The 13,418-nt window shown below is 40.6% G+C and overlaps 1 protein-coding gene across 2 annotated transcripts in view; it reads right to left on the bottom strand.

Annotated features, from left to right (window-relative positions):
- IGSF22 (immunoglobulin superfamily member 22) overlaps positions 1–13,418 on the bottom strand; it is a 45,583-nt gene that overhangs the window by 1,874 nt on the left and 30,291 nt on the right. For both annotated transcript variants that reach the window (XM_067462616.1, XM_067462617.1), the window contains exons 18-22: positions 9,999–10,295; positions 8,725–8,813; positions 6,241–6,433; positions 3,854–4,153; positions 1,677–2,003 (exon numbers count right to left, since the gene is read on the bottom strand). In XM_067462616.1, coding sequence (XP_067318717.1) covers positions 1,677–2,003; positions 3,854–4,153; positions 6,241–6,433; positions 8,725–8,813; positions 9,999–10,295 — 1,206 coding nt within the window. The remainder of the gene's footprint in view (positions 1–1,676; positions 2,004–3,853; positions 4,154–6,240; positions 6,434–8,724; positions 8,814–9,998; positions 10,296–13,418) is intronic.

Raw genomic sequence — 13,418 nt, 5'->3', positions numbered from 1 at the left:
ACACCTAGAATGCTGCTATATTAATACAGTCACTGTGATTTATGGAACTTTGCATAGCAAGCTTGTCACCGGGTAAATGGAATATTTGAAGGTACTGTTTGAAAAAAAAGATATTCCAACATATTCTATTGGTTGCTGAAATGCAATGGGTCAGAAGCAGGCAGGTTGAGTCAATGCTCTTACTTTCTAGGAGGCAAATGAGTGGGAGGAAGCCCTAAATTTGCTGCCTCTTACCTTTCCTGGGACTTCCCCATCAGGACAACTGGGTTGGCATTTGTGTTTTTGAGATTATTCTGTGCCCCCTTCAACAATGACCTGCCCCAGTGTAATTGTTCTTTTTAGACATTGGAAATTAGGAACGAGGTGAATGTTAAGGGGCACCTGATGGCATCAGAATGCCATTCTGAAGCCTGGAATGGACATCATCTCTGCAGAACTCCATCGAGAAAACCTCGCACCCTCTTTTGGCCACTACTTGGCCAAAAGAGTGCACTTTGGTATTGAAAAGATCAGCTCCATTTGGGCTGAATGGATAAAGGGATGCTGCAAGAACGTAATGCTATTCTAGCATAAAGAAGGATCACAACTCCCACCCTTCGTTGAGATCCTTCTTCAGACTCTAAGTCCTCTAAAAATGTTAAATAACACTGAGTTAAATTAGCTGTGTCCTCATTCATGGCTTCAGCTCTGGTGTGCATTGTCCTTTTCAGAAATATCTGGCATGGGGTGCTGAGATAGTTCAGGATCAAGGCACTGGAGAAAGGGACAATAATCCTTTGCTCCTGCCACAGTCCCAATCCAGTTCAAAACACAGAAAGTGGGAGAGAGACTTAGAGACATACACAGACACTATCTGACAATCAATAAACTGTTCCCTTTGGAGTCATCCTTGGAACTTGTTATGAGAAGGCATTGCAACTTTTTTTTATTAAGAACATCACAGTAAAAAAACATCAACCACCCAACTAATTGGTCCAAACCCATTGAGTCTCAACATTCTTGGCTCAAAGGACTTACAAAATGCATTGTGCAGTTTTACTGTCTTTACAATGGTAATAAAAAGTTACAAAACAGAAATAGGAAAACACTTGAAGATCGTACATGGAAGCTGAACTTCCCTGAAAACTCTACAAAGTTCTGTAAAAGTGATAGGATGGTTTCAGAAAGAAAGCTGTATCTGGAAGCCTCCTGTGTCCTTTATTCAGCTCTAGGGGTGCTGTGCTGTTTCTACTGTGGCTTGCATGGAGCCTGCCAGGACACCCAGTGAGGCCCTCCAGATCCACTGAAGCCCTTCATTGCTGAAAAAAATTCCCCCATTTGGAGAATTATATCCTGCAAAGCCTCCAGAAGCCAAAATTCTCTGTTTTAAAGGTTCGAACACTGAACAATGCTTGCTTGGGCTGCTGTGAGTTGCAGTTCAACAACATCTCAAGGTTGCACAATTCCAAACCTGATGTAACTGCAATTCTTTCTCCCTATCAGTAAAGACTTGTCTTCTACAAGTTCCTTTGCACCAAAAGAAGAAAGTACCAGCTTCATTAAAGTTAGTTCCAATCATGCAAATTTTGTTTGATTTCTCATTTTCAACATGAATGAATGTTACACCCTCAGCACAGTTGTGCTAATGAACAAGCATAGGCAACACTGGTTTTAGTCAAGGGAGGAACTCAACTTACCATATACGGTCAATGTGCAGCTACATTTTTCATTTCCAAGCTCATTCTCAATTAATATGGAGTACTCGCCACTGTCCTTGATGGTGCAAGTGGGGATCATCAGTGTGCAGACTCCGCTGCTCGAATTGTACCAGAATTTAGAATTAGCTGTAATGTTAACATTTCCTTTGTACAATGTAACCACAGGGCGGGGGTTGCCCAAGAATGCACAGCTCATGGTACAGTCAAGGCCCCGGCGTACTGCATGGTTCTTCAAAGGGGTGATGAAATGGGGGGCATGGCGCCAGTCTCGTTCATGATATTCCCTTATATTGGCATTGAAACGTTCTGTTGACAAAATGTGGTGATTAATTCTAATTTCAAAATATGTTTAGACCAATTGCTTATCCAGAGCGTGTCAAAGCTTAAACATTGGACTTAGACCTGTCCCACTTGTAAACCTCCATTGATCCATACCATTCAGTGGGCTAATCACTCTCTCAAACTCACATACTTCACAAGCTTGTTATGAGCTATACCTGGAGTACGACAGTTTTGTACATGCTTTGAACTTACCGTAGAAATTGAAGTCATCTGTTCATTCATTTGACAATGAGTCCACGGCATTTGAGTGTTGAGAAGAGCAAACCACAGACCACTTACTACAATGCTGTCTGAGCTTTGACACATGTACAATGGAGGGCCTCCTTACAGTGACACCAGAGGGACTTGAAGTGGCCAGCTTCTGGCCAAAATAAATATAGTATAATAGCAAGTTTTAAAATTTGTTTTGGTTTTTTATACATTATAACTGTATTCTCAATTGCCTTCTGGCACATTAAATAAATAAATACTCTATACTCATCTTTCTATGCTGATGTATACATCAATTCAATCCTTGAGTGTCTGGCATAGCTCTAGTTTTATTATCTGGGATTATAAAGTTTATTTGCAAATGCTCTTACCCTCATTGAGGAAGAGAGTTCTGATATATTAAGAAAACCCATTGGGAAAAAGACTTCTGCTTCAAGATCTTTTGCCTCTGTATGATAAGGACAGAAGGAAGCAGAGCTTGGAAACATTCCTTTTTTATTAGAGACATCACAGTCATCTGGGTTTTCTGGAAAATTCTGGGAGCTGTTTCGCCTCCCCCCAAAATAATTTTCTATACTCTGGAGCAAACAAATATAGGCAGCCCCCAAGTTACAAAAAACTAACCTACAAATGACTCGTAGTTAAGAACGAAGGTGCGACAACAGGAAGTGAGAGAAATCTACCTCTAGGAAAGGAAATTCACTTCTGGAAGAGTTCTCATGAGGAAAAGATGTCTCAGTTGAACCTTGATAACCAAGCCTTGTTTCCACAACAAGCCAAATTTTTCAAAATCATGGGGAAAAGGTGCCTGAACTTAAGCTTTCTCACCAATTCTTCTTTCTACAGCAAGCCGGTTTTTCAGGGGCATTACAAACAAATTCAGCTTAAGAACAAACCTATAGATCCTATCTTGTTCATAACCTGGAGACTGCTTGTACTTTGCACAGGACATAATTATGAAATTAGTTTCCACAAAATCTGATGGTTATTTGTCCAGATAATTTTAAAAATGAATGAGACAAATCCATGGTGGAGAAGCCATAAAGACTGCATGGAACCTTCAGGTACACAATTACTAAGAACACCAGAGTGAACTACCAAGTGAACTACCAAGTGAAAAGACATTAATTGAAAGAAAGATATTGTATGTATCTACAAAACAACTGGCTTGACTGTCTCTGTAACTTTAGTAATTAAAGGAAGTTCCTAGTAATTTCATTGAGATTAAAGGGTTGCAACCTACAATCTATAAAACAAACAGGCCTGTTTGAATTTTTGACTGCAGGTATGCAGAACCTTGTTTTACTTTCTGAGCTCATTTCCTTGTTGAAACAAGAATTCATCATATATCCAAGCATTTGATGATAAACACTTTCTTATTCCAGATTATGAGCTTTAAACATTTCATTGCTTTCAGCTCCGTTTAAAATTAACTGTCCACTTTTATTGTGAAAAGGCCATGGAAAATTGAAAACTGAATCCACACCTACCAAGAGTCCAGAAAGCCCTGTCTTAGTCAATGTAGGATCTGGGTGGCTGTATGGCCATGTTCTAGAAGCATTCTCTCCTGACCTTTCGCCTGCATCTATGGCAAGCATCCTTACCTTTGTCTTTGTTGATATGCCAGGAATCCTTTGAATCTAGAGGATCACTATCACCAACATCGTTCCTGGCAATGACTCGGAAGAAATATTTCCTGCCAGGAAGAAGGCCTGTGACTGTGTATTTGTTGCTGTAGACTTTCTCTGCTGCTGTGAACCAAGTAGCAGTGCTAGTGTCGCGTTTCAGGATGACGTAATGGGCACCACTGTCCTCCTTCACATCTGGAGAGTGATCCCATTTCAGTGTTACGGTATTTGGCACCTCCTCAAACACGTTTAGGTTGGCAGGTGGCCTTGGGAAATCTACGGCAGAAATATGGAGTGTTAGTCAAGATTATATCTGTCTCTAGTTTCAGCTACACTCTAGAATTAATGCAGTTTGACACCACTTTAACTACCCTGGCTCAATGCTATGGAATCATGGGAGCTGTAGTTCTGTAAAATCTTTAGCTTTTTCTGACAGAGTGCTGATGCCTTGCCAAACTCCCGCGATTCCATAGCACTGAGCCATGGCAGTTGGTGTCAAACTGCATTAATTCTACAGTCCAGATGCCACTTTGGTGTCTCTTTCCCTTGGATTTTTCTGTGGGTATCTATTCTTTATTTTGGAAGCAGTCTGTCTCATTAGATGAACAGATGGGTCTGTACTGTCCATGCATTATTCTTCCCACAAGAAAAGTTACACAGTCCACATAATTAGATCTTTCAATCTACTTTGGGCTTTGGATCAATTTATGAAAACATTGGATTGACCATTATTAGATTCTGGCATTCACACCACCTCTACATGTAGTAGTCTCCATGGCTCATTAGCAGAAATGCTGCCCTTAGTATTTGCTACACAATGTCATAAAAACAACAAGAGAGCAAAGCAATAGCTAGAGGCAGAGAATACTCATTAATGCAAACACCCGGCTCACCAATCAACTGTTGGATTATTTTCTTTCATTAGCACATAACAATGATTTGGCCAGGAACATTTAGATTTCCTGTGACCTAAAAAATGTACTAGCTGAATGCTTCTCCTATTCTACAATTGTACTCCTGTTATTATTTCTAATAAGTGCATATCATTTAAAGAAGCATTTTTCCTTATATTAAATAATGACTTTATGCAGAGTTAGTCAATAAGGTAATACATTAATTATTGATTAAACCCGCAATTAAGATAACATTTTATTGATCAATCCGTTGTTTGAAGACTTGGGATAAGTTTGTATTTAAACCCTGGAAATATTTTGCATAGAACTCTGCTTTGCAACATAGAAAATTATACACGGGAAAGGAGTTCTGCTGTATATCCAAGTGTTTTGAACCCTTGGAATAAGAGCTTTTCTGTATGAATTATTCCCAATTTGAAATTTCATTGTCAACTGAGAAGTTCAGCAAACATTCTCCCAAATAAACAGAGTCATGCTGGAATGAGGAAAGCCACCCTGATGCTATCTTTTATTCGAGGGATAAAGCAAAATATATTAATAACAACAGCAACAACAACAACAACAGCAGCAACAACATCATAACAGCAGAGCCATTTCAGAAGACGAGAAGCATTTGATGCACCATGTTTTAGTGATGACATATGTTCAGGCTATTGGCTTAAACCCATATCCAATATGAGCCTGAAAACCCAGTCCCATCACTCTTACAGAATTGACATTGATAGGATCTGAAACTTCCTCCTTAGGGAAGTTAGAACGGACACTTCTTATTACCTTTCTGTCAAGAGCAAGCTGGATTGTTTTACACTGTACTGTTTTAAAATGGAACTTTATTCTTTTTAAAATGCATGTTTTTAAATGGATTAACAGTGTCAACAGTTTAATTCTATTTTAATGTTGACTTTGTGTATATTTTTAATTATATGTATAATCATTTTAATTTGTAGATTAAACTGTTGTATGTCTTTTAATTTTTGCTTTCATGATGTTACATCCTGCCTTGAGTTGCAGGGAGAGGCAGTTAATAAATTCATATAATAATAATAATAATAATAATAATAATAGATCCAGTTGGGGGGGGGGGGAGCAGGATATAAAAGAAGATGACAAAACGACAATAATGCCGTAGGAAACTTAAATGCTCCTGATCAAATCACCATTATGTGCTAATAAAAAGGAAATAAATTGTGTATTTTCTTTAATGGAGATTTTCTATCTCTTACAACTGCCTTGTGCTTAAACAGTTTTTATGACACCATAACAAATACTGTAGGAGGCATATTTACTAATGAGTCATGGAGATTGTTATAAAAGAGAAATGCACATCACAACCTGATAATGAGTGGAATTGGTCAATGCTTCCTTCTGAACAGACAGAAGCAGTGGTGTACAATATTTATCTCACCTGTCCCTCCCACACCCTTTTGTACCTGTTACACATTCTTGTACCTGTTACTCGCACATGGATGTCGTAGCGGGCTTCGCCATAGTCATTGCTGAGCACAATACGGTAGAGTCCAGAATCCATGCGTTTGGTGCTGTGAATGAGGAACTGAGAGTGATTCTTGCCTTTAGTGATGCTCTCCCTTCCCCTTGTGGGAACGCCATCCTTTTGCCAGACCACATTTGGGGGAGGTGACCCCTGCCAGAATCAAAATGATGCAAAAAGTGTAAGCTCTCCCACTTGTTTTTCACCCAGTTCTTTTCACCTCACTCTTCTTCACCTGCTCTTTGACATATTCAGTAATCACACTTAACACAGCAGGTGGGGGGACAAATAAAAGGAAACAAGAAATGTACAGGAGAAAGCATGGCTGCTGCTTCCACTTAAGATTAGGGGGCCATATTGTAGCACTCCAAATGTTGTTGGACTGCAGCCCCCCAGTGGTGAGAAATTATGGCATTTGCAGTTCAACAGCATCTGGAATTTCTACCAAAGGTGTGTGTGAACTACACATTGAAATTTATCCTTTTCTTCTTAGGGTACTTTCCACCTTCTAAGTATTCTACCAAAACACAAATTTGGGGATTCAATAGAAGGTAGTCGTGATAATCAAAGTGATATGCTATAACAGATCTGCACCTGTAGATAGACATTTTGAGGTAGGGGTGGGGAATTACTGTGAGTTCAATTGCCCACCTTCCAGAGATGGCAGACACAAGAAAGTCCATCTTCAGCAAAAGTAAACATTCATTAATGGGAGGAAGAGATTCAAATGATTTGTGCACAAACTGCATAGGAACAGAGGCAATGACCAAGGTAGAGATGATTGAGCAACAAAAGAATAAAAGTGTGCTAAACTCTTGAGAAATTTCTTAACTACAGGAGTTGAAAAAAGTAGTTAAATTTAGAGCTACTGGCTGGTGGGCCATTATAACAGCCAGATAGGTGGGAGGGAGAAGGGTTCCCACCAAGCTACTCAGTCCTAGAATAGCTTCCAGTCCGTGAACTTCCTTCCTCTTTATTTTATTTATTCCCACTTGTTTCCACAGAGCTAACCAGCCCCACCCCTTTTGGTACTAATGTTGGAGAGTGGTCCCTGGTCAAAATGGGTCCTGGTCAAAGTGGTCCCTGGTCAAGTAGTCCCTGTTCAAGTGATCCTCGGTCAAGTAGTCCCTGTTCAAGTGGCCCCTGGTCAAGCAAGCCCTGGTCAAAGTGGGTCCTGGTCAAAAAAGGGTTGGGAAACACTGTCTTAAAGTGTCAGGGAGAATGTCCCTTGTTGCCTCTGCCAACCATAAAATTTGACAGAAGGAAGACCTCCGGAACCCCTGCAGTAAAATAGCCAGGAAAATTAAGGGAAGGGTTTTGAGTCTTTTGTTAAATTATTATTTCCAGTCCGACAATCCTGCAGGCATCAGACAACAGAACTATGCTCACCTGCCTAACTTCATTCAGGTAAAATTTGACTATCTGTTTGAATCCCCTGCAAGCAACCCACAAAGAACAGCACTGCTGGATCCCCTTTCACAAAGCTTTGTAGCATGGATTTTAGTAGAGAGGAGGAGATTACAGGGTTGCTAAAGCCCTGATTAGTTTGACATCCCAAACCAGCATTATTCTGTATTACTGTGATTACTTTAATAGCAAATCACCCCTGTTTGAAATGCTGCCTCTGCACTGGCAATTATTTCTTGTCTGGGTGGGTCACATGTAAAGCCAGACTAGACGATGCATTGATTTTCTGGTTGTTTCATGTATCTGGGATGTTGGTGTGTGTCTGAGTAACAGTCACAGTAGAGGAACAATTGGGATCTGGATCACAATGCATGGAGCAGGGGTCTTTTTTTCCTTTGGTGATCCTAAAGGATCAAGACATGGAAAAAAAACCCTGAGCGGTGTATTCCCAACTTGCACCCCAAGATCTTCACCAACTCAAGCTCTTATTCATCAGTTTTATTGTACTAGCCACTGGTCTTGACAATGAAAAAGAAGAATACACCCATTATAAAACCCCATTATTAAATGTACCATGCAGTAATTTTCTCTCTCAGCAGTTCTGACTAGAAATGTTCTATTACATAAAATCTGCTATCTTTTACATCGAGGATTCACTTACATTAGCTACCTCAATCCTATTTTGTTCGCCCAATCTTTCATTGTAAAGTAATTCTATAATCCACAAAAGGGTAAGTCTTTCTGGTTTTAAATAAATCTAATCAGAACAAGCAGCTATTTTATGTTATATGGACTTTGGGAGGGTGACTCAGAGCTGTACGATATATCACAGATATGCCACCATACCATTCAACCAAAAGAGATCTTACCTGATTTTGGAACCTAAGCAAGGATAGGCCTAGCTAGTATCTGCGTAGGAGATTACCAGGAAACTTCAGATTATACTGTTACCAAGACTTACTTACAAAGCAAAATGATGAAACACAGTTTGTGTGATGAAGACGCAACTAACCATAATGTGTGAAGGGATGACTTACAGTAAAGCTGGCATGGATACAGAGGGCTGTCCCAGCCCGAACCACCATGTGGTTCTTCAGCCTGGCACTCAGGTCGAACTTCGGAGCAGCTAGAAGGCACACCAAAGTATCATAATAAAGAGAGACAGAAATAATTAGAGCCATTTTGGGGGAAGGCTGTCATTTGTTCTTCAGGTACCTCTTGTGCGTTTTCAAAGGCTGAGTTTTTCAATTCATTCTGGAAATGCCTTGTAGTAGCATTTAGAGGTGACTCAGGAGACACTTTCTCTCTATTTTAATTCCAGACACCTACAGGTTCTGGATTCAAAAGGGAAAATTGACAAGGAGGAGGAAGACAAGTATTTTTGGGAGACATTTTTCCAAGGGAAATTATGCTTTTGTTCTCTGCTTTCCCACCTCCACAGAAAAGAATATCTGGTCTTTGTTAGAATATGGTGGTTTAAATGTAGTGAAATATTGTTAGTAGTTTAAACTATGTGTGGTGTACCAATGCAATGTAAGAGTTAAATGCATAGAGCTGTGCTTGATTCCTAGAGTGTAACTTTGGAGTGTTCTGGTACCGAGTTTACATTCCACAGAAATCAGATTACCATGTGGTTTGAGCTTACAGCAATGTACAGCTAGTGAACGGACATGTTTTATTCTGCTCCTGTAAATAGTTTGTAGCTTTTAGTATTTGCAATAAAAGATAAGAGCTGTTCTGGGCTTTGGAGCTGACTGAGGTAGTATGCTTCATTATTTGCTTTTGTGACTTTCAGCAGATGCTCAGAGATCAATAAATCAACAGTCTTTGTATCTTTTCATTTATGGAAGCAAAAAAGCAGATGAGAAGGGAGAGTATTTTAAACAACAAATGGCACATGGGAAAGGCTGAGTCCATGCACCTTTTGGCTTCGGGGCTTGGAAAGTTTACTTTATAGGACTACAGATCCTAGAAATAAACATAGCCATCTTTTCCAAGCTCTGCTTCCCTCTTGCACCATTGCTTCAACCAAATCCACAATCCCACATATAGAAAATGATCTTTTAAAATGCTGGTAGATCATGTCTACATTGGTTCTAAGTGTTTATCCATTGATCCATGGAAATCAAGATAAACTATGGGAGGTCCAAGGTGATCCTCTGTCTTGGTATGGAATGGTGCAAACATAGCACCAACAAGAATGCTATGTTCCCATATTGGAAATCCTGTGGCATTTGAGATCCTGTTGGACTGTGAAGAGACACAGTTATGGGACAATAGTATCTATGCATATTGGACCCTCAAGAGATACCTGGAGGAGGCATGGCCAGGACTCCGTCCTTCAATTCAATTGGTTCTCCCACTCCTGCCTCATTCACGGCACGGATCCGGAAGAAATACTTTTGCCTCTCCTGCAGTCCTCCCACCGTGTAATTGGTACCAGTAATTGGGATCTTGGTGCATTTAGACCATTCCTTGGTGTCTTCAGCCCGCATCTCCAGTATGTAGCCTGAAGGTGCATCACCTTCGTCTGGCTGCTGCCATGCCAAGGAAATGCTGGAGTTGGAAGAATCAGCTACGTGCAAACCCTTCACCAGTCCAGGAGGTTCTGGAAAACATCCACAATACGTATTTATTTCTGTATTGTTTCATTAAAATATGTGTATTCTGCTCTGCATCTAAAGATCTCAGGGCAGCTTATGATGAAGGCAATTTAAAGCAATAAATAAATGCAAAAGGTTAGAAAGGCTAAATTATATATTAAATATTATCTAAATTATAAACAGACATTTAAAACCTGCTAAATCAATTTTGACTAGTATAACTGTAAAACATGTGAAGCCTGGATAAAATCAGTTTGACTCAAAGGCTTTAATAAAAGACCTATAAAACACAAGTGTATATTATCAGATAGAACATATTTGAATTGAACTGATGAGCTGAACTCATTCAGGTCAATGCTGATATGATCAGAGATACTATCGTGCCCCGGTGTTTTTGATGCAGAAAAGTGTTATACAACCTGAAAGACATCTCTGGTCAGGCCCGTAGCCAGGATTTTGATTTGTGGGGGGGGGGGGGGGGGGGGGCTGAGTTTGATTCGGGGGGGGGGGGGCTGAGTCTGAGCAAAAGAGGGTCTACCCTAGCAAACTTTTTGTATCGTTACCCCAATATCCCCATGCATATGGGATATATTGAGTATGGTGATCAGATCATGATATGAATAAACATAACAGTTTAAATAATGCACCAGTAAGGCCTTCTCATGGATCACCATGAGAATTTCGGGGGGGGGGGGGTGAAGCCCCCCAAGCCCCCCCCCCCCCCTCGGCTACATGTCTGTCTCTGGTTGTAACATTTGCAGCTGGACTGATGCATATCTGCACATACATTTCTACTACACTGCTCACTGTGGCTGACTTCTAACTGTAGCTTCAAGAGTGATTCAAATATTGTTTGCTAACCAAATACGAAGAAGAGGAATTTCATATGTGTATGAGACAAACCATTAAAAGTACTTCCATACATTTTCATGTTTCCCTGAATCAGAACTTGGAATAGTAATCTGTTTGGATCATAATTCTCAGAATCCCCAATCCAAAATTGTGGAACCTATATATCCCCCAAAATATATATTTTCCAAAATTTACCCCAAATTCTTCAAGGATTTGCAAGCCATCTACAACATTTGGAAAGACACAATAGAACCTAAGCACTCCCATAAAGTGAGTCCACTTTGGTTTAAACCAAGAACAGTCAATCTTCTGCACTTGCTGGAGAGTTCAGGTAATAGGCATTAAGGACAATTTGCCATTCTGTTGACTCCAGCCACTTTCACACAGCTATATAAAATCCACATTGAACTGGATTATTTGGCAGTGTGGACTCAGATATTCCAGTTCAAAGCAGATATATGGATTATCTGTCATGATATTCTGGATTATATGGCTATGTGGGATGGCCCTTCCTAGCTAGGAGCTAGGCTTTCTGACAGTCTCTATGTGCAGAGGGTGCCCATTCTGTTCGCAACCTAAGCCAAGACTGAGGAATGTAATCCCCTCCAGATATTGCTGAACTGCAACATGAGCATAGACTATGATGAAGGATGATGGAAATTGCAGTCCAGTAATACCTGGAGGGCCATGTTTTCATCAGTCTTGACCTAGGCCTGAGAACATAGCAAACCTGAATTGATTGGAAGATGGGGGATCTCCACTGATGACCAGGGAAGGGTGGTCCAGAAAGGCCTACTTGAGAACCCCTATCGGATGCTGGCTGGGCATTTATCCCTTTCTGCCTTGTTTATGGTACCTTGATAGGCTCTTCCCTCTCATTTCAGCAACCTCAACCTCATCAGTGGTTCTCAACCTTCCTAATGCCGCAACCCCTTTAATACAGTTCCTTATGTTGTGATGACTCCCAACCATAAAATTATTTTTGTTTCTACTTCACAACTATAATTGTGCTACTGTTATGAACTGTAATGTAAATATCGATATGCAGGATGCATATTCATTCAATGGACCAAATTAGGCACAAATACCCAATATGCCCAAATTTGAATAATGGTGGAATGGGGGGGGGGGGGGGTTGGGTTGATATTGCCGTTTGGGAGTTATAGTTTCTGGGATTTATAGTTAACATACAATCAAAGAGCATTCTGAACTCCACTAATGATGGAATTGAACCAAACTTGGAACAAAGAACTCCCACGACCAACAGACAATACTGGAAGTTTTGAAGTTGTAGTTCATTTACATCCAGAGAGCACTGTAGACTCAAACAATGAGGGATCTGGACCAAACTTGGCATGCATACTCAATATGCCCAAATGTGAACACTAGTGGAGTTTGGGGAAAACAGACCTTGACATTTGGGAGTTGTAGTTTCTGGGATGTATAGTTTGCCTACAGTCAAACAGCATTCTGAACCCCACCAATGATAGCATTGGGCCAAACTTCCCACACAGAACCCCCATGACCAACAGAAAATACTGTGTTTTCTGATGGTCTTTGGAGACCCCTCTGACATCCCCCTCACGACCCCCTCCCATGGATCCTGACCCCCAAGTTGAGAAACACTGTTCTAGATTCTAACTCTAGCGGGAATTTTCCTTTTGGCTACTTTGGCATCTCACCAGGTTCAAGCCTGCTAGCTCCTATGCTAACAAACATAGTGAGATACTGATAAAGATGTCATGATGTAACAGGATTCAAGCACACCCAAAGAACCTGAACTCTGAGGGATACAACATGGAGAATATATCTTTTCCACAACCTATGAAGTGTTCTTTCATTATTGATACCAAATGAGTGGCCAATCTCAAAACCACACTTTGGTAGGTCTTCCAAAGTCCAAAGGTACATCCATTTTGTAGAATGAATGCAGTTTGACGCCACTTTAACTGCCATGGCTCAATGCTATGGAAAGTAAGGTTGCTTACCTGTAATCATGTTTCTTCTAGTGGTAACTGTGAAATTCACACCTGTGGTATTTCCCTGCGTCCACGCAGCTGACTCGGATCTTTCTTGAAAGCTTTTCCTAATTAGGGACTCCAGCCCCGCCCATCTACTCCTAATAAAGCCAGGCAGCGGGGCTTGGAGCCTTAATTCCGTACCGCGAAAGACAGTCGGAGATAAAAGGCATGACAAAATGTGGGGAGGATGGGCGGGTTGTGTGAATTTCACAGTTACCACTAGAAGAAACATGATTACAGGTAAGCAACCTTACT

Source organism: Anolis sagrei, chromosome 1 (assembly GCF_037176765.1).
Source record: "Anolis sagrei isolate rAnoSag1 chromosome 1, rAnoSag1.mat, whole genome shotgun sequence".
Classification (NCBI taxonomy): domain Eukaryota; kingdom Metazoa; phylum Chordata; class Lepidosauria; order Squamata; family Dactyloidae; genus Anolis; species Anolis sagrei.
Note: the sequence above shows the minus strand (reverse complement) of the source record. Positions and strands in the feature narration are given on the sequence as shown.